Source organism: Formica exsecta, unplaced genomic scaffold (assembly GCF_003651465.1).
Source record: "Formica exsecta isolate Colony F162 unplaced genomic scaffold, ASM365146v1 scaffold72, whole genome shotgun sequence".
NCBI lineage: Eukaryota > Metazoa > Arthropoda > Insecta > Hymenoptera > Formicidae > Formica > Formica exsecta.
The window spans coordinates 2,622,918-2,646,341 of record NW_021853485.1 but is presented as its reverse complement, the minus strand read 5'-3'; the positions used below and the strand labels follow the sequence as shown (position 1 = coordinate 2,646,341).

Here is a 23,424-nt window from a genome sequence, read left to right as displayed (position 1 = left end):
TGTCATTCGATCTCGTGTAAAATGCCTGCTGTTTCAAAGATTTTGAATTATTAACGACATAAAAGTATATTTTAAATAATGAATGAATTTAAGTATTTTTTTTAACGTTATGTAATTGATACTTTTTTGTATAATATAAATATAATATGTATAAATACAAAATAACGTGTATGAAGAATACAAAAATTTTTTTTAGAAATTGAAGACAGTTTTATCTTTTCAGACGAACAAATAACGAGAGAAATTTAATTTTTTTATTTAATCTTTAAATAAATTTAGCTTCAATAGAATCTGTGAGAATTATGTGCTCACGAAGGAATTAAAAATCGAAAATATCGAAAAACGATGACGTCTCTAATATTTACTCTGAGAAAATCTCCGCGGTTAAAGATTTCATTATCATAATAAAATCAATAATGACGATTCTAGGACATATAATATAGTGAATGAAGCGGAAGAGGAGATGACGTTTAAAATAATACAATACGTGAGAATAGAGAGAATGGAGAGAATAGAGAGAATGCGTCCTGTGTTCCATTGCCGTGGCATAACGTACATTCCTAAATCGCCTTCGTTATCCAGTTACTCTCGCATTCCAATAATCTTACATAATAGAAAGGAAGTAGCTCGCTTGCTGTTCTGCGACTGAGAAGGTAACGGTTGAGAGGGAAAAGAGAGTTTGGATGAGAATACGCAGCTGTTGCCGGAAGTATCTCGATCCGCTCGGATGTATCCGATTTTATTTCCTCTCTGTATGCAATCTATTTTATTTCGCAATGCGATCGTAAAATGATTGAACGTCAATTCGAATATTATAAAACGTGTAACGCATGTATATATAATAGAGGAAAACGGACGCGAGGCAGATGTCTCACCGTTACATTTCTTCGTAACGGTGAGACATCTGCTGGATTGAAGCGATTTATTCGGTTTATTTCTTAAAAATGTGATGTTTTAAGATTGATACGCGACGATAAAGCAAGACAAAATAAATGACAGATTCGTAATTTTTCCGTAATTATTATATTCCGACAATTTTAGACAATATGTTCAGCTTGATCCTACAAATGTCTCAATTCTCTAAATTTCGCAAATTAATTCGAAATTTTATTTTTATTAATCCACTTAATTATACGAAGATAATAATTTTTAATAAAGTATGCCATTCACAAATAAAGAAAATAATTTATTTTTTATTAACTGAATTAGAAATATTTTTTACATTCATGAAAAGATACTGTCCAATTTTTAATAATATTAAAATAGAAAATATGTCGCTATATATTGAATATAAAATTTATCAATAATTCTGATTATGTGGGTGGTATCCGGTTGGTTTCGCACGTTGTCGAGCAGTCAACGTGATTGCGAGATCGAGCTGCCTGGTAAATCGTTTCAATCTAGTTTGGCTCGTTAACTCTCGGAACGAGTGTCGGCATCCGGGTGTCGAATCGCATCGAAAACTCGTCGAAAACTCGAAAGCACGCGCTCGTACATACGTATCCGTGGCTTGATTGCGATTCGCAATTGCAAGTTTTGAAGTTCCACGTAGCGTTACTTCGTGTATGCGGCTAGAAACTTTATATCTACATACCTACATTCCGTTTTCTAGTATTACGAATTATATCACGCGTTTCGCCAAGAAACTTGAAGCGCGAATCGAAACGAATTTTCATTAGTTTTGACTGTTTTTTAGCTGCCGCGGGGTTCTCGCAAACTTGGGCAATATTGCAAGATCTAAAGTTCGGTAAACAGATTAGTAAGAAAATGCTGGGTGATAAATACAACTCTCTGTGATTACAAATATAATATCGCGAGAGATAAAGATTATAGTTATTAAGAATTAAGTCTCCAAAGTTACAGCGAGTGACTCGAGATAAAAAAAGAAGATTATCTTATTACACAATCATAAATTTATTTATAGAAAACCGAACAAAATTTTCTCTCGGAATCTTTCTCGAAAATACAATATTTAACGCGCGTAAAGCATGTTAATCAAATCAAATAGACATTGGCAGTTTACGTTTGCATTTTCATCCGTGATTATCGAGAATGCAATTTAATCATTTATAACGATCAAACAAGTAATAAACGCTTTATCGAGTTTATCGTATCAAACTGGCAGCTTTAAAGAACTAATCGAAATTTCACGTTCAAAAGAGTGAAAACTTTATTCATTCCGATTAACACAGCATCGAGCAATATTGCCACAGCATAGTCAGTGGCAATATTTGATCGTACGCGGCAATTTCCTATTCTTTTTCGGCATTCGCCTGTTTCTTTTTTTTTTTCGCAACGGAATTAAAGCCGCGGTTTGCATAAGAAAAAACGGCGCGAACCGGGAAGAGCAGCGAGGTGAAGCTGACTGGTTTGGCGATATGGAAATTAACGGAGATGAAGAGAGAGAGAGAGAGAGAGTTTACTCGATATTGTCGGTATCCGCATCTCCCCGTCTGACTCGTGTCTATATATTTAAGACCGCCACGTTGCAATGGCTAGACTGTACAGTAGTAGCGGAATGCGAAATACCGACGCGTTTCAAACGCGTTTCCTTTCCGTCGAATCCCGTTGCCTTTATCGCCGACGTAAATCGATGGCGTTCGATATATATATCTTCTATTCCGTATACCAAGCGAATTGGAGCGCGGCTTGTCTCTCTCGTTTATCTCTCCGATGTATATAAATATATAGGTATAGTCGCCGTTGTAAGATCAACGTATTCGTGTCTATCACTGAGTCGACAAGAGCGAAAGTAAGCGATTCGTCTCGTCGAGAAATTCGAGTATCTACAAGTAACAAGATTTTGCAGAATCTCGTAAATTGTAAATTGATCCAAGATTATTTGTAAAAAGTTGGGAAATCAAAAATGTGATCAAAAAATATACATATATAGTGTATTTTATATAGTGTAAAATAACGAAATTTCCGAATTCTATTTGCGTGGCAATCTTGATTCGATTTAACAATGATGGTAGTAGATTTAAATTGGTGCTCGCGCTTGGAATTCTAATATATCATTGATTACAATTTTGTTAACCGAACAATTTTTTTTTTTCCTTCTTCAAATCACATGATATTCTATCGAAGGATTTTTCTTTGTTTATTTCAGGTTTTGTGTCATTCTCTTTAACAAAGCCTGCATATAGACTCCAACTATATAGTACTGTATTTTTCTAATCTTTATTTCATAATTACGATCGAGCCTGCGAGGCTTATACACGAATCGATATCTTTAGTTTCTGCTTTTTACGTATTCTCACCGAATGTTCGATGAGATCCTTAATCTCGTTTAATCTTCTCAATTATAAATGCACTTCGAGCTCTATATATGCGCTGTGACGGGAGAGCCGCGCTCCCGATAAAAGTCGCCTCTAATTAATGTTTCGCTCGCGTCTCGGATAGAGTGAAAAACTTGCTCGCAATGATGATCGCGACGCGGGGATGAGGAGAGCCGGGCAAAGTATATATGTAATATCCTCCGAAGAAGGCCGATGTGTGTGCACACACGACGGAGAAACACTCTGTGTTGTTAGCGCTGCGCATAATGAATTATGCTAGCAACAATTTCTGACAGGTCGTCCATAATGGAAATATTTACATACGTCGACATGTCGGTCCGTCGAAGTTAATTACTAGGCGCGGATAGTTCGATGCTAATAATCATGCCCAGTTTAATGCACAGTGTCCCGATGTGTAGCGCTAATTTAACCTCGTCAACATGTTAATTCCAGATGCTATTGATTTCGGCAGATTACACACGACAAATTAGTGCGTTCTAATGTTTGCTGAAAGTGATAAAGAGTTTAGAATCCGCGATCAATTTTCGGACGATTTAATACCAAAGAGAGATTGAATTAATCATTTTGATTGAAATTATCCTTTGTAATTATTAATTTCAAAGCAATAGACTCTCTTTTAATAAATATAATATCTCAAAATCTCTTAAATTGTCGAAATTATATCAGTTTCAATCTTTTATTACAAAAAACTATTAAAAAATCGTGTATGAAGATAATAACCAATCATATTTTTATTAAAAGAAAATCACATTAAAATAGATCAATAAATTTATATATTGAACAGAACGCGAGAAAAAAATTTACTGAAACATCTTATACTTATAAAATGAATATTAAAAAATCGTATATGAAGATGATAACCAATCATATTTTTATTAAAAGAAAATCACATTAAAATAAATTAATAAATTTATATATCGAACAGAAAGCGAGAAAAAAGTTTACTCAAACATCTTATATTTATAAAATGCAGAACCCTTAATATCATTAGAATTTAGAATCCAGAGATTTCGTTGGATCGTTCAACAAAAAGTACAAGCAATTTATCGTCGTATGTTTTTCCATCGAGACGGTGAACGATTATCGAGAAAGGACGATCGATGCTTCCAGCCTCGCCGGATCCTGTTACGTTCGAGAAGCAAGAGCTCTCGATATCGCGTGTCTGCGAATCGTTTATCAATACTCGCGCGCGTTAATCGCTTTTATGCCCGCTATCGCGGTAAATAAACAACACAACTGCCGCGCATTTTCTCGTACGCGCGCCGCCGAAGGGGCAACGACTTTATTACGGGATGACGGGAGAATACGGGGCAGGTAAGCGATAAATTATTCGCGGTCTATGAAATTGAAATCGGTCGTTTAATGACTCTTTGGAAAAGTAGCACGTACGCGTAATTAAGCAGCGTATGGTAGTAGTATCGCGGTAACCTTGCCCGGATTCGTATCAGTGTAAATGTGTGGCACGCACACTGGCTAAATCCAGCCTTGCATGGATGTCAAGGTCGGACTATCGTCCCCCTCCCCGTCGTTTCTTGAATCTCGATATCCCTGTGGGAATCTGAGGTAATTTTGTTCATTATGAAAAGCGCGTGCTCCGGTTAACCGTTCTCTTCTCAAAATAAAGCATTAGCCGAGTCACCTATTGTGTCATTGAAATACCTATCTCAGGAAGAAGCAATCTTACAATGGATAATGTATCACGCGCTCAATGAAAAAAAAAACAAAAAAAAAAAGATCATTAAAATGTATATTGCTTCTACAAGATTCTCATATAAATTATTATTAATATTTATATTCTGTTTTGCATGAAATATACGCGTAAATTTGATTGCAGCGGTAAATTTTTGATGGGTATGCAAGTTTTAAATATTACAAGACATAGATATTGAAAATATATTTAATGATATCTACATATTAGTAGAGATAATGTCATGTATAAGTTTATTACATAAATTACATTATCTCAGAACTTGATAGCACACAATGTTTCCTTAGTAAAAACATTTGTATCACAGTTATTCCAGATTTAACATTCGATACCATAATATAATTAAACGCCAAATAAAAATTTTGCTAAAGTATAATACATTTGACATTATTCAACACAAACAATGTAATTATTCATCCGCATTCCTGATTCTCACTTAATGTATAAAAAGAACTTTTTATTTTGAATGGATTTATAAACTCACAAATTTTATTAGTGTCTCGAAATTTTTGCGAGGAGGCTCAAATAACGTTAATTTTTTTTTCCAATCCTGCACTCGGTAATCTCTGCACGGTTTCTACGGTACAATGTTGTTGCCAATGTACGCTAAAAATCGTTCCACGAATCGGCGACTTGAGGTGGTCGCTCTAATTCCCGCGGTGCACGCTTGGCCGACGCACCACGACGCGTGCACACACGTGTGCCGCGTTTCACGTGCGCGTCTAGCGTCTACCGCGCTCGCATCTTTTCTCTCTCTTTCACTTCCTTTCCGCATCAGAATTCGCTCTATCCGCTCTATAACGTCGCGCGTATATATAAATGCGGACAGGAAATTATAGTGATCGCGCCGAGGGGGCCCCTCTTCTCTCGCTCTCCGGATGCGCTCGATGCTTCCCTTCCGGTGTACCCCGGCTCGTATGCGTCGACATTGAACGTCGCGCGTCGCGACGACGATACGTCATCCGATGAGCGGCGTCTCTCTCTCGGAATCTTCCGTGGCACCGCAACAGATGGCACTACGTGCCGGTATGCGACGCGACGCGCCGAATTCTGTCAAAGGTTACCATCGAGATCAGCTGTGCGCGTACGATTTTTATGAGAGAAAATTATGGAAGATTTTTATAGGAGAGGAAAAAGAAAATTCTCTATCGGCAAGTTTGATTTTATAAGACGATTTTTTTAGAATTTTTGAAAGCTGATTATAAATAATTTTATATATTATAAATAATTATAAAGATTATAAATAATTTTGTTTTTAATGAAGGTTTTTTCTTAAGGAGGATTTAAATAATGAGATATCAGGCAAAGTAGAATAATAAATGTGTGTGATTATTTTCAATAATTCTTATAAAATTTATTTAAATTTTTACGAAACTTTTATGAATTTTTCGTTCAACAAAGAATTACGTTATATACATTTCTCTATTCTTCATTGTTTATATATGCGATATTTTATTCACGATGAAATGGATAAGAGAAATGATTTTCCGACAATAGAATTACTAGTTGTAATTTATATATATATAATTAATTTTTAACGATTAGAAATCAGAAATTTTCTTTATAATTTACTGTATCAAATCAGAAATTTATTGGCTACAAGAATCCTTCAAATATGGAATCAATGTGCACTCGCGACTTGTGAAATAAAGATTAATCGATTAGTATATCCTTATTTATGTGTCAATAAAGGCATAAATTTTCATATTTATTCCGTATTCTATCAATTCGTTACATAATTTTGATAAATGACATATTTGTATGATATTATACATCATATTTTTTATTTCGTAAACACAAAATCGGAGGTTTATTCGTGATACTTCCATCAATTTCAGTTTGCATTTAATTTTTTACATCAAGAGAATGAAAAAACCAATTATATGGTATATATTTTATTTTTATTTTGCCAGAATTATTTTTATTTTTTATTATTTTTTTTATGAGCGTGCACATACATATATACGTATATACATTGTCCCGTTTTATTGCAGAAAATCTAGCGGATCTTTTATCTCAGCGCGCATTTAAAAACGAAAATATCAGTACGACGGCGAACGATAACGATTTCTCGCTTATAACGTTTCACCGAAAGATAAATATTAACTTCGTCAACATGTTTCGGCAAACATGGATTGGCGCATGTCTCCATTATATATCCCGCATGAAAATCGATCATCCGGATTTAATCCTTTCCATCCGATTATATCTCTCTTTTATTTACAGATCTAATTCTGTGAGGTCCAACGAACATCTCTGTAAATTTGGCACCCTATTTGCAGGAGATTTCGATATAATCGATAAAGTTTGGACCTCATAAATAAAAAATTACTAACACGTGTTCATATGTTATGTTTTTATTATACGAAAAAATTTATAGATCAATTTTTTTATTTCATTCAAGGATCGATTTGAAAATAAACGAATAGAAAGTGCTGTCTAAATTCAAAAAGACGCTTATAGATCTCTTCTCTCGCTTCGATTATATCGAATTCATAGGAAAGTCTTAGAGATCGACCGTCGACTTGTGTGTTTTCAAACTATTTCGAATTAAAAACCGAATTAATTGTACTCGTCGCAAAAGCATGAAAATCCGACAATTCGCGGGACGCAGGCAACGTGTAATTATCGCGATAATTAAGACGATAATTATTAATGGTCGCGAAATGGATTTCGCAACGGTACACCCGTTCCAGTTATTTGCCACTCACAATTTACGATCGCCGTGGTCGATCGTGATGACCGTATTACGCGCGCGCGCGCGGCGAGCTATTTCCCTGATATTTATTTTATTTCCGCCGCGCGAAACTCTCCGCGTTCGTTAACGCATCTTCTCATTTATTCCATGTTCGTGCCATCACGAACGTTGTACAACAAATTGCTCGCAAGATCTGCTTGTTGATCGTGGGAACGGGGAGACTCGCGACAGTAATGTAGTCATTCGCCCCATGCGAGTTAACATTGTAAAATATACGCGAGAGGAGCATTCTAAGAAGCTCCAAGGTTGGAAATATCATTTTGCCGGAGAAGGCATGATTATGCACAATGCAATTAACGCGCAGTGCGCGGACCGTTTAAAGAAAGGAGTGATACGTAAATTTAATATCATTGATCGCATTAGATATCTTCGATGAAAATAATTTTCTCAAGCGAGAAAGAGAAGGAGAGAGCTGATAGTTGTAATATTTCATGTCATAATTGAGCTGGTCGAGGATGTGCAGAGTAATTCGCGATACATTTACATTCTCAAGGCACCGTTTAAATTCATCATGCATGAACGTATGTATGTATATGGGAGATCCCTAGAGGAAAGGAATTAATAGCTTACGCATCTAAATGAACTCATTGTCGGAAATGCGAATAACGAAAAAGTAAAAGTCAAGATTTTACATAAGATATCTCAAAATTATCGTGTTTTTTTTTTCAATTTTTAATGAAATTTTTTCATTTAGTTTGAAAAATCGATTCATCTAATTAAATATATCTAAACATCAAAAAATAAATTTATAAAAAAATGGAACTTATTCTAGAATTTAGTTAAAACCTTAACTTATAGTAATTTATCGCTATACTTATTATTTAATTATTACTTTACTTAAATAATTTATTTTACTAGAATATCTAATATATATATAAGAAATTAAGAAATTGTAAAAAGTGTAAACGCGTGTAAACGAAAATGATTTATCGCGATAGGAAACGACGAGAAGGTTCGTTAAATATTCGCGAAATCAAAATCGGCGGCGATTAGCATAACTCATCTTCCTGTATTCGGTTTCACCTGTGGTTTCTATGCGGGATAAGCACGAATGTACATCCTCCCCGTCGTAATATTCTATATTAAGGATCCGGCAGCGGCGCGTATATTTGCCAAAGTAAATAGGGAGAGAATCGCGAATAAATGTATGCAGGTGTGCGTGTGTGCTCGCGTGCACGGATAAGAACATATATACACACGGTGTCCCGTTGCAGAGCGCAACACGAGCGCAGGCCTCGATTGACCCTGGCCATTGTATACGAGCAAATATTGCGCGCAAGACGCATTCCATTAATTAATATCGGTAGACGCATTCTTGCCCACGTCCCTCGTTTCATCACCTGTGTAAATACTCATATTTCCTCTCCTGTCGTTCGCTAACGCGTGTTTCAGCGATGGTTTCAGATTAATACTTCGATAATGGTCTAAAATCAGATATACTCTCTGATGATGCGAAACTTTTTTTAAAAACAAAAATACATCTGTTTTGAAGATTTTACATGTATCAAAACAGCTTTAATTAGCTTTAATTAAGAAGAATGGAAAAGTTTTCGAAGCTTAATAAAATAATTGAGTGTATTAAAAATCATTCTTTGTTTATTATTTTTTAAATTTTTATTAATTTTTTCTCATTATTTACATAATAGAAAAATAGAAATAATTGTTATTTGATGAATGTAAAAGAAAGGGTAAATATATAAAAGGGAATTATTTCGATATAAAAATAAAATTTACAATTAAAGTAAATATTTCTGATTATTTTATCTTTTAGATATTAAAAGGTTTGTTATTTTTTCGTAATGATTTTATTATAATCATTAATTATATAAGTATCACGATATCATAATTACATTGATAGATTTTATTTAACAATAAAATATAGAACTTCTAAAAAAATACGTTTAAAATACTAATAGTATAAAATTTCTTATGCGACGCACACATAGTTTGATAAACTAGTCGCTAGTTAAGAGACAAACGTGAGCGAAATGGATCGATGTAATCTCCGGAATCCTTGCTCCGTTTCCCTACGCAAATACATGTGCATATAGTTCATCGACAGTATATGTATATCAGACAGAGTATTGTAATTTTTTTTTCTCATCAACTTTGAAAAACCCGGTGATTTTAATTATCGGAGAAAAAGTTCCGACAATTTATATTTTTGATTTATTTCTTTGTAACTGGTAGATATTCTTGCCAATCACAATCGCGTAGAAAATCGTTGAAAGAGATCGGTTTTTCCATTAAATATTACGAGTAATAGTTTGTTCATTTCGTCCACATTACCGTTTAATTGGCAATTATTCAGTTTGAACGTCGAGTCAAGATTATAGCTGTGATATGAATAGGATAAATAACTAATTTCATTCAAATTCTAAATGAAGCGAATTAACTATTATTTATTAGATTTATTGAAAGTTTTTTTAATGATTTTTTTTATATATCTAGGTTTTTAAAATAAAATATTTGAACTTTTGTGTGAAAAAGAAATCTTTAGATATATAATATAAAAAATATATCTATACACTCTTAGAAAAAATATATTTATTTAAACGCGCACTTTTCTCTGCGAAGAAATTCCAACAAAAATGTTTAAATTTTTTGTTACAATTTATTTTAACTTTATTTCGCATTTTTTTACGGCAGTGCCAGAGTCTGTAATAGGTTAAACTTTCGAATCCTTTTTTTCTCCGCAAAGACACTCGACGGACCTTCGATATTTTCTTCATCTTTATATTTTCGACAACTTTGATCTCCATTATTTTCCGCTTCATCTTTTACTCCGTGATAGTATTAGTAACGGGCGGCAAAATGTGTTCACGCTAAGGAAAATAAAATTTAAAGGCTGCGATTGGCGTAATTTACCGGCGTAAATAACAGATGATAAATTCGATATCCTTCCTTTTCATTTCGTTTTTATTCAACCTTCTCTCGTTTTCTTTTTTTTTTTTTTCAATCTGACTTGGGAGTATATGCGATGCCGTTACTAACGCCACTGTCACCATCCGAGCTCCAATATTAAAGCATCGCTGCCGACCAGACATTTGCTGCGCCATTAGTCTCGAGCGGGGTAGAATTTCCATTGAATGCCGTCAGCACACTTGCAGAACCCACCCTTGCCTCCCTCCCTTCGATCCTTCGCGGATATTTCCTCTACGGTTATTTCGCCGTTTTCGCCACTTCGGTTCGCAATACGAGCGTTATACGTGTCGCATTTCCTCGTCTTTCCTTTCAACCGCGACCGAGTTCACGCAGTGAACGCGAAAATGTCCAAGGGCTCTCTCCCTCCCTCTCTCTGCGGACGTTCCCCATCGAGGATGCCGGAATGGAATTAATTCCGATCACGAAGGTAGACGGTAGTAGTACTCGCGGAATGTACTCGATGCACTCGCGCGCATGGATTCGGCCTCCTTCGCATGATAAAAATGTCGAACCCGCGCGGGACCATAGGTCGGACAAATTCCCGTTTTTGCGTAAATATTTATAGAAGCTACCTCGCGCACAAACCCATGTTTTTTTCCGCGCTTAATACCGTACGAGCATGGTGAGCATATAAATATTTCGCATGCATACTGTGTGTACAGTAGTGTACCGACTTTATTACGTTGAGAGCTTGCATCAGTTTAAAGAGTCCAACTGTCATTCGTCACTTGAAAGAATTCAGCAGGTAGTTCACTTATTTACGTAATCAATTATTTCATGCTTGATTGTGATAATTGTGATAAGTGATAATTGACGCACAAGAATGTTTTATACTTGAAAAATGGCTTTGTCCATTCTTGTATATGTGGAACTTTTTTCTCTTGGACTTAATATAAATTTAATTATAAATCTCATAAGATGATGTAGATAATCGCATTTATATAATCTTAATTTTTTGATAATCTTCAATAGTTTTAGATACAATAATCCTAGATAATTATCGTCGAAAAATATTTTTAATTTTATATAAAATTGATTAATCGCCTATAAATTTCTTTTCACACATTTCTCTTCGGTTTTTTCTTTATAAACTAAAAATTTCACTAAATAAATAATTAAATAAACAAATTTTTATTTTTCGCAAAAATGGATAATATCTGAAAATAACGAAGAATAACTAAAGATAAGAAGCTTCAGAATATTTTTATGTCCGCCAGATTCCAACGAATATTTAATAAACATGTTTTCTTAGCACTTTTAAAGATAACACTTCGATATCTTTTGCGTTTATCGTAAAATTTGAGTGAGATTGATATGATTCTTGTATGAATTAAACAGCTCGTCAAGTAAATCGAAACGCGACCGAAGGATTGCTTCGCCGACAAATTAATAAATTGGCTATTTGTTTTCGGTCGCTTGTTGGTCTGTCGAATGATTGGTCCATTCTTTTCCGAACGCCTCGTTAATTATGTTCGAAGAGTCTCCTACCGCAAACTTGAGAATCATGCCCGTTTCATCAGGAATTGATTAACCGCCGATTAACTTAGATTAACTTGTAACGATTTACCTTTCGTCTTATCTCGGATAGCGCGAAATCACAGCTCGGTCCCAACGGAAACGTCGATATCTGACGGGCCTCTCATTTGTCATTCATTGCGCGCTCGCCCGCGTGCTTGTGCATTTTGCTCGATTAACCAAGTAATTTGGCGCGTTTAGCGGTTTCGCTTTTCCATCAATCACAACATGTGATGGATCGGCGCCGGGCTGGGACAGCCCGTATTTGCGAGTGATAACACGTCTCGCGCGATTACGTTCACTTGGTGCCGGCTTTGCGTGGTAACGATGCTCGCCGCTGAAAGTTCGATAAAAACAAAAAAATGTATTCCTTCGTGAAAATTGTTGTCGCTACTGTAACACGCTAAACGCTCGAGATTAATCCCTCTGAAAAATTTGTCTCGTCGATGACATATAATCTTCCAATACTTTTGACTTTTATATGACAGATAACAGAGTGCAAAAAATCGTAAACATCATGAGGGGGACCAATATGCATCCTTTCTCTCTCTCTCTCTCTCTCTCTCTCTCTCTCTTGCATAAAGATAAAGAAATATATAATTTTTAAAAATGGTATTTTTTATTAATTAGAATTTTCCGCAATAATTTGTTGTATTGCAAGTTTAAATTTTATTATATAATTTTTTGAATAAAATAATCTCATTAAAACTGTGAATTTATAATTTCTGATAAAAATTTTGTTTCAATTCTTAATATGATAATTCTCTATAGAAATTCAGATATTTATACGTTCATAATTAACATTCTATTGATGAAATAGCATTTTTCAGGAACAAGATTGTGTATAAATTACACGAAAATATAATATTTGTGCAGTATATTGTTTAATAAAAGCAGTAGTAAAAAAATATATTTCATATATTACAGCGCTTTTTAAATTTCAATTACATGTATACATATCTTGAGTGTATTTTTAAAGTTCGTCGAAAAATGTTTAAGTTCGTCTATTTAAAATTCGTCTTTTTTCCATTAACAATGAATAATGCGATAAATCAGTTTTGCACAGTTTTGTTTCATTGATGTGCTAGCCTCGCTGCACTTTGAAAGCGTAAGATGCAGGCGTTGGACACGACATTCGCGAAGAAGTTTCGGTACGCCCAATCTCCTCTTCGCATTCTATCAGTGTCACGTGTCTCACGTGATTTATGGATCAGTCAGCGTGTCGGAGATATCATAAATCAAAGAAAGCTCTTCTTTACGGTTTACACCCAGACCGGACGACGCCGTTATTCGGTCATCAAAACCCATTCCGTGACACGATCGATCGGCGGCGAATCGAGGAGACAAAATATCATCACGGTATGTGTGTATATATGCGTGTGTGTGTCTATTCGTGATAATCTTACGATAATTAATCTGTTTCCCCGTGTGTTGCGGTTAACTTTAAGCTTGTAGAACGGAAACGCACGCTTAATCGCTAGAAACTAGCATAAATTACCAATATCGGGGAAACTCTTGCAACCCTTGAACGTCAACATCAATGGAATATCGATACAGCTTTGACATTATGATAAACTGGAATTATACATAAATATATTTTATCCAATATGTCAATAATAATTATTCATCACATTTTTTAAATATAGATATTAAGTTATTTATGGTATATTAAACCCTTATCACTTATCATTTATCATATCTAAATATTCGTATTTTTCGTAAAAACTACAAAAAAAAAATGCATATTACGAATCTTCAGATTATTAATTTTTTTTTAGGGAAACAGGCCGGAAAGTTTATCTTTTGTTTATATTTATTTATTTTCATAATTGTCATTTTGCTTTTTACAGCATCTCTAAAAGAATAAATAAATCTATTTTTCTAGAAGATTTTGCAATCACGTTTCTTCAACGGTGCAGCTGTATCGTATACATGCTATCGTCGCAATATTATAATCTCTCAAAGGTTGGATCGAAACTAGTTCGTGGCTCCTTCTGATCCCTAAAGAAACGACTTGTAAAACATCTTTTATCAAACGATATGCCTATATCAATGAGAAATTTATTGTAGATAAAGGAAAAAACAGACGCACAATTCGAGCTCGGCGCGTATTTTCTCTTCTCGATCGACGCTAAAAATTCCAAGGATAGCTTTGGTATATCCCATGTATTCAACGCGCTATATAAACTGTAGAACGCATAGATATCTTACGTCGCAAATATATGTAAGCGCAAAACTCGGTTTTCGCGCGGCTCGCGATATCGAAATCGAAGCTTACCGGAATCGCATTGGTCTCAATACCTGATATATCGACCAGCATCCAGCGCGAAACCATGACAACCCTCTCTCGCGTTATGCCATACCGCATACACGGGCGTCGATATGTCGTGTGCAAGGGCTTAATGGATACTAATCGATGTCGCGTTAGGACCCCTATCCGCCGGTCTCCATTACGATGGACAGCGTATTATATTTTTAGGGCCACGAGCGCGAGAAGCGACGAGCAGACGAGAGGGAAGCTTTTCGCGTACAGCGTTAATTTGTCGCGCTTTCCCATACCCTTCCTGTCGTCGACGATGTTATGGTGGACGATATCTGGTAGACATACGGATATACTATATGCTATATAGTTATATTGCGGAAAAAGATTCACGTAATTTCGCGTGAAACTGAAATTTATCGATCAGCTGTTAACGCGCGTTCTGTCAATCCAAGTATACATTGCCGATACAATGTCGTCGCGTATGATCGACATTTTTAAGATTGCTATTGTTACGACGCACACCACGTCTCTTTCACGTGCCACATCGCACCCCCTCCTTTTCTTACTCCCACCCTCGTTCTTCCCGTTCCGTTAAATTCCGCCACTGTTTGACGTATCCTATATAAGATGCTGGTGACGGGCTTTACCTCTTGTCCGTTCGTGCGTCGTTATTTAAACGTTTAAGCGAAGACAGGAAACGGCAGGATCTGTAATAAAAAATTGAAGAAATCGAGAAAAGACATTAGAAATCGTTGATATAGAGAGTATAGATACTGTGTTAATATTTCTCCGTTAAATATTTTATATTATTGGGAAAATATTATTTATCCAGAAAGAACGGAAATATAAATGATAATCTTTATCAAATTTTATTGAAATTTTAATGACTTCAGGGAGTAATATCTATTGATTTGAAATAAAAGCGCAATAGCATAGAATATAGATTTTAAAAAATTTATGTACTACTAAAAAAAAATTCTTAATTTATCATTTTGTCTCACTTACACTCACACTTATTCTTTATATATTTGTAAAATATAGTATATGTATAGATAAAGTATATTCTTGAAAGTCTCTCAAAGATTGCTTTTCTTTCTAAAGACATTTCAAAATACGTAGACACGTGTTACTTCGACAAAATCTTTGCGACCTTCGTTCTTTACTGTCCGTGGAAAAAAATATCATATTCATCTTTCTGCAAGACAAATCCTTGCCACCAATGGTGGTTCGACGTTCTGAAAGCAATCTCGTTTGACAGCTTACTGTCACCATCTTGCCGCAATTCGATACGTATATATATGTACACACTCGCGTTATACGGGCATATCAGACCTCGCAGAAATTGAATCAGCAACGGTTGGAGAAATCCGTAAACGGAAACGTGAACGCGGATCAACGGCGTTCCTCTCACCGACGCGCGACACTTCGTTGTTAGAGATAATATCATTTCGTTCGACAAATTGGCACGTATCACGACTCAAGAGGAGCACTTGCTTGTCTGCGCTTACATTTATACATCTTTAAAATTCGGTCCGAAACATTTCAGCTAAAAAAGTATGTCGCGTTATTATAATAATTTATATAAAATTAAATATTAAATGTTTAAAACTGTTATGTATAATATATTGAAAGAAAAAATTTTATTTTAAAGTCAATTTATATATAAATTTAAACATTAAATTTTAAATGCCATTTATGTAAATTTAAATTAGATAAAATGTTTTAAATCAAATGTCTGTAATTTAAAGCCATATATGATAATAAAATTAAAAGTGTAATTATATAATATATATCGGTTCTCACACAACGAAAAATCTATATATCGAATATATTATTATTATTTTTCATTACAGGATAAAAAATTATTTTTCTTCTTCCGCTTAACATAATATCTGAGTTTTATTCTCTGAGATTTATTAATATCAACAATAATCAATTCTGTTTGTTAACATCTACAAAGACGATTATTAATACTTGAACACCCCGTGCATGAATAGCCTCAATTATGCATATTACATCAAATTGAAGAGAGACAAAGAGAGAAAGAGAGAGAGAGTAATGTAAAGTGCATCGTGTTCCAGACAGGAGGGAAAAATGATCGAAAGAACCGAAAGGCGATTTAAAGCCACTCTCGTGCGGAACAAGAAGAGGGAGGGGTGATCGCATACATACATATATACAGCATTTCTTTTCGTCAATATAACCGCAATGCTTTTGTGTTACTCGATCTCGCCGATTTCTTAAGGGGCGACTTCGACAGCGAAATGGGCACTCGGATAAATCTAACGAAGATGATCGTGCGAAATATGACGGCGATTCGGTGAATCGGGAGAAAAACAGTGATCATTTAGTGGAATGAGTCTTTTTAGTTTTTTCGCTTCTCCCTCGCCCGCGAACTCGTATATTTCACGCCGTACACTCAGTGTGTCGACGAAGCGAAGAGGGTTCAATGGATCGAACAGATTTCCTCGACATACAGTGTGTTTTCTTGCGCGAATGAGGAAATACAGTGCCTTGATGTATGTTCAAAGATGTATGGAAATATTTATAAATAACAGATTCTTGAACTCTAATGATTAAATAACTTTATCTTCTGTTAAAGGTACGATATGTCGTCGATAAAGCGTGTTCCTGCATAAAATTTTTCTCCCAAACAGCGGTATAAAATTAATTGGAATGGGTATTTTTTTTTTCATCTAGAATATATATCAAATGTCCGGATTTTGTAAATAACTTATTTAATTTATTTTATATTTTAAAGCAATAGATTTAATAATATTATTTGTGGAAAACACACACAATATTGTTGAATGTGAATCGGCACACCTGATACATAACTATAATTCAAGAAAGATGATTCTAATGCCATGAAACGTAGTTCTTTTATTATCGAAACTAATAGGAAAAAACGAGACTGGAGTTTTGACCGTTCCCAGCCGTTCAATAGCATTTACTGCAACGATATTTTACATCGATGGAAGGGAGGAGGCGTTGTCGATGGTCCCTTTGTTCGCGTCAATTTATTGATGAGTTTGTGTCGTATATTAGTCGATAATCCAATTCGTCAGTAATGTTCGCCGGTCCATTTATTGGACGGATGATTATTAAAACGTTTGGCTTGCTTGCGCGATGATTGGAACGCGACTTTTATGCCATCTCGAAAAAATATCGCGGCTCTTTCGTTGTTAGAATGATTTTTGCTTGAATAGAGATAATATATTTATTATGATACGATTTCTTAATTGAAAATATAATGCAATAGATAACACATGATAGGCTTGAAATAACAATCAAAATAATATCGTTCGAATATTCTACAGCTAAATGCGGGATGAAATTTAACAACAATAATTATATCGAACATATTCTATAAAAATGTACGAGTTGTAAAATGTGAGACTCAAAGTTATATTACTTTTACGTCATTTATATTACTTTTTGTGATGCAGACAAAGATCTCGTGGCGTTTAAAGCCTTTATTATGGCCAAATTGCGTGGCACTTAGCTTTAAACGTCGTTAAGCATTGAGAGAGAATTCTCTGTTTTACTGTTCCTTCGCGCAGGCAGGGTTAGAATAAGAAGCAGCTATAGAGAACGTAAATAGAAAGTAGTAAAAGCCTCGGCATAATTGTTCCGATGTATTTAATTCCTCTTTAGAAATGTGCTCGCAGAGATAACCAAAGTCATAATGTTAATCTGAAAGTTAACGCGTCACGACTTCGCCGACTATCATTATTGCACTGTGTACGAGGTAGCATAATGTACAATAAACTTATGCGTTTAAATTCACGGAGTCGAAATGAGCGATAAAAATAAAATCATGGAAACTGGAACGCACGATTATCCAGAAGTTATTATTCTTGTGGCTCTTCCGCAACTCGCGCTGAGAAGAACCACTTCTTCACTTTACTTTAGCCCGCCTCGATCCAACGGGCCGCCCTCTTATTTTGCGAGTCCTCCTTGAATTATCTCCTCGTAAATCAATCGCGTCCGGCACCATCGTTCATATTACTCTGCCGTTATTATTATCACGCGCGTCCATACGTCGGCTATGCGCCGAAATGACTGGTCGCTGAATGGAGAACGCGGAAAGAATATAAATGGATCCGCGCGGAGAAGAAGAAGAGAACGAGAGAGAGAGAGAGAGAGAGAGAGAGAAAGTAGCTCGAGGGGGCATTCTTAATTAACTAAAATACGCCGCAAGAATACTTCTCTGTTATCTTCTTTTTGTGAACTTTCATTAGAGTCCCGCTTGAGTTCGTTGCAGGTGTTGCTCGGGTAATTTCCGGCGTTTCGCATCGCGCGTTCGCGAGAACCTTTATATAATCTCTTTAGCGTCGCGAAAAAAAAATTGATGAATTTGCATGTTAGGGGGGATAAATTTTCGGAGAAAATTGTTGGAAAAATTATTATTAAGAAATTGTACATCTCTTTTTTCGTACGATTCTGTCCGACACGCGGGATAATTTATCTTTTGCGGGATATATCCTACGGAAGGGACGTGCAAAGAATTAGAGTGAACGAGTGCTTTTGCGTCGAGAGTGCGACGCTCAGATCAAAAGTTATTTTCTTTCTACGTAACACTTATGTGAGAAATATCGTGTCGCAGTTCTATCTACTCTCATTACCAAGCCTGTGGAAAAGTATATAGAATAATATATACGTATATGTGCTCAAAAATATAAATACTTATTGCAGTATTTTAATTTTAAGCAGAGATGGATTTAGCAACGTCTAATGTCACGAGTTCGATGGTTTTTCTCTCTCCCCTTAATGGAAAACAATTAAAATTGATTGCCATCGATGACGTGGAGACCTTTTTGGCGCGTTCAGGAATACGACGCTATTTTTATTCTACTATTCGAGATATTTAACGTGTTTATGACGTAATATTTTGTTACCGAAATAATATCTCAATTCGAAGCGAATTTCAATCATTTTCAATTAAAAACGATATTAAACCTTTGTGTTAATTTTTAAAAACAGATATACAGATATAGATATGTTTATCAGATGACATACTTGGTAATGTGTCTTTACCATTTACTCGTGAGATTATATTCATATGATTAAGCAAATATTTTAATTAAAAAGTTAAATGAAATAATTCTATCGCGCGTGCTTTGTACCAAACATGTTGACGTCAGAAAAATAATTATTCTGTCAACAAGATAACTTTATTTTATACATAACAATGTACAGTTTTGTAAATAAATTCTGAAGCAGATATAAATGTGAACAGTTCAAGTAAAATTCAATAAAAATATGAAACCTATGTAGGTAAAATGTATTAATAATTTATCAAAACATCCATTGCGTTCTCACAATTGTTCGATTTCTTACGATGCTATGCTGCGCATGTTCTTGAATGCGTAGCTTCGAAATAAAGATTTGCAGAGATTCAAATGGCAGAAGATTAGTTTCGATAATATAATTTTTTCGATTGAGAGAGAGTAGAGAGTATCGTCGAAAAATAATCTTATTTCTCCAAGAAGAGAAAAAAATTTAATCTCATAGGAGCATTGGCGAAATATCGTGAAAAAAAAAGGAAACAATGTAATACCTGGAAAAAGACCTTTCTATTATGCTTCCAAGGGTTTAAATCCGCGCATAATGCACAGCTTCCCCTCCTCGCGTCCCGCTTCAATCTGCTTATTATCCGAAGTGATGCATTGCTTTTTCACAATACGAACACATTCGCGGATTAGCTTTATGTATTTATGTAAATGTTTATTATCTATAAAAGAATATATTTGTTTATGTTTTTTGTTAACGAACATTCACTCTGAAAGAGAAAAAGAGAAAAAGACAATAAAAGCTTTTCTTTCATTAAAACTTTCATATACGTTGTTATTGTACAATATTATTATAGTAAAAATGGAGGTTTCTGTCAACATAGAAAGCTACTATGCGCGGCCCCAGCTATGAAAAGAAAATATTAATATCTTAGATCTAAGGGTGCATGAAATGGGTGATATTGCATAGATAATTAATCGTATCACTATATCGAGTATTTTAATTTTATTTAAACCCTTATCTCTCTAATAATTATTATTTCGGAACAATATACGAGAATTAATTGTCAGAAAACCGCATAAGTATCTCACTATGATATGCATTTTCAAATTTATGTCAATTAAAAGCTGGATAGGCGAGCAAGAGAGCGCCAGAACTTGGATCAATTAAAGCATTGAGGATTCAGCCAAAAGTTCAAGAAGGAACTTTGGACAAAATGACTTTTACCGAGCGGAAGATCGAATTACCGGGTCTGAATTATTTTACCTAACCCGTTTCGCGTAATTGGCTTTCAGTTGAAATCGCACGCGACATTATATCCACGTTCCGCCGACATTTCTGTCGTCGCGCGACGACAGGATTTCTCTTGGAATCGTATATTTTCTCTGTTTTCTTCGAAATCTATCAGCCCGCAGTATTTCACGATTTCGGGGCGACGAAAATGGATGGAAAAATCGTCGGCTACATCGAAATCACGAGATGTCGCATCTTCTTCGTCTCCACTTTTGTGCCGTTTCGGCAACAATAACAACGATAGCACCGACGATAATGCATCGCGTTATACTGAGTGATTATTTTCACTCGCCAAAAGAATTTCCGAGCACTTTCGTTATACATATATCCGTGAAAAATTATCTCGTGTTATCATCCTTTGTTTTATACGAATTCATCGAAATGATCACCGAATGAACGTCGATTTAAAAAAGAATTGTTTCGAGTATTAATTTTATTTATATTCGTTTGCATCAATTTTTTGTTTATGCTTCAAAGGATCAAATAATTAAAAATTCGCTCGATATACTTTTAAGTGTTCGAATTTGCAATATTTTCAAAATTTCTCAAATATAACTGTATCGCAAGTTTTGAAATATTTTAAAGCGGCCAATAGTATGTTCGGAACAGTTTTGTGTATTGATGAAAAGGTCCAATTAAAAATATTGATAATTATAATTGAAATTTTTTCCTGCTCGGAATATTTCGATCATACGTATATCGAGTCGAAAATGTTCTCGAGTTACTTCGAATTAGCGCTCTGAGTTGTATTTAATTATACCCCGTTCAGGCAAAAATGTCAATTAAACGGAAACTTTTTCCGTCCCGATAGTGAGGAAAAAACGCGTAATGAAAATTTCGTCTACAAATCACGCTTGACATTCTCTCTGTGTTCCAACACAGGGACGCAGGGATTTTTCTCCGCAATTCTTTTCGAGTCCCCCATCGTCGCGCCATTGTGATTTCGATAATTTTTTTTTCTCCGTGACGCGCGCGAAGTTTTCACGGTGCGGCCGACGTCTACGGCAATCTGCATTTCGAATCGACGCGAATCGTGCCTCGGATGATCGTAAAGGCAACGTCAAGTTTTTCCGCGATGAAATTGGGGACGCATCTGCGGCGCGCGTCTTACCGATGTTTCTTGCTCGTGACGCCCGCTCGTACACACACACAACACACACACACACAGAGGACGGGCGCGCGCGTTGCAGCGCCGGATGTTCCGCTGCCGCAGTTGCGTTGCGAACGTCCGCGAAAGCGCACGCGAAAACGTCTGTCTAACATGCGAGATGTCTGTCGGTATGTGTGGATGTTTGTGCCCGAACTATATTTAAGCACTAAACGATGTCGAGCTTTGTTTGTATAGAATACACGGGGTGTTCGGTAAAAAAGTGTAGAAAAGTGATAAGGTGATATTTGCATTGAATTTTTCGCTATGATTTGAGGTTGATTTTCTTTTTTTATACCATATATTTTTCTTATCCATACTAATTAAACATTATTGTTAATTTATTTACGAGAATAATTTCTGGTAAATATTATAATTTAAAAATATATAAGATATTATTGTCTATTTTCGTTTTTGCAATTTAATTTGTCTAAATATTAGGTGATTTTATAATTGAGCTTTGATATAAATCTTTCTTTAGAATGAGCTGAGTCTAACATAAGCTAGATGGAAAAATGTAGCCTTATTACGATTGTATATGTACTATGGAACAGCTGGTATATCAATATCTTGGAACAACCGATGCTATATTGCAAGCAGAAGAAAGCAAATTACATACATATAGATATCATTCGACACACACACACACATACAATATGATAAAATTTGTTTTCGTTCCAAGATATCGTTTATCTATATAAAGCATCTGTTTGTGATTCTAAATTACACAGAATATCTCTTGATTTATATTTTTGGATCAATCCTACGTATATATATGACATATGCAATATATTATCGTGATAAAACGTACAATTTACAGATATATTTAACCCTCAAAATATGAGTGCGTGAATTTAAACTCCTTATCTTATACCGAATGCACACAACGCGCCAGTAGAATTGAATCGCCATGTTGAATGCGATGCTCAGCAATCTGATCCAGCAGCTTTATGTGTCCATCAATCATTTAAAATATACTACTTTTCTAAAATTCTGAATTCTTGACAACCATGTTTAGCATTAAATAAATATAAAATTATCAAATTATCAAATGCTCGGATTTGATAATGTAAACATGTATGACAAATCTGAGAATATCGTAGCATTTTGCATAAAGATATGTAATTATTAGAGATATCCGGAATCTATTGTAATTATCTCAAAAAAAATTTTAATTGCTTATAATAAAATTGTATTACGATTTCGACAATTGGTAGAAATTTACATGACTGCAAAAAAGTAAATTCTACTTCCTCGCAGTATTTACGTGTAGCAATCAAATACCGATATTATCGAGTGTGTATTATAATTAATCCCGGGTATTTCTCATAATAATTGCATGATCATACAATATGTTTAGACTCGATCGAATTGAACATTTCATTCGCACCGTTTGAAATATAATATAACGGCGTAGCATTATATATTGTTATCGCATCTGCTCCCGGGGAAAATTGCGAATGCTGATTTTCAGTTTTACACAAAGTCGTACTCCGCCGC

General features: G+C 35.0%; 1 protein-coding gene across 6 annotated transcripts in view; it reads left to right on the top strand.

Moving 5' to 3' along the window:
- The window catches only part of LOC115243371, a 142,833-nt gene that overhangs the window by 76,008 nt on the left and 43,401 nt on the right, over nt 1-23,424 (top strand). The window contains exon 1 of one of the 6 annotated variants that reach the window (XM_029820302.1): nt 21,989-22,165. The exons of 4 other annotated variants lie outside the window; for them this stretch is intronic. In XM_029820302.1, coding sequence (XP_029676162.1) covers nt 22,101-22,165 — 65 coding nt within the window. In that variant the 5' untranslated portion in view covers nt 21,989-22,100. Of the gene's footprint in view, nt 1-21,988; nt 22,166-23,424 lie in introns of those variants that run through there. One more of the 6 variants, XM_029820307.1, reaches the window with a different exon arrangement.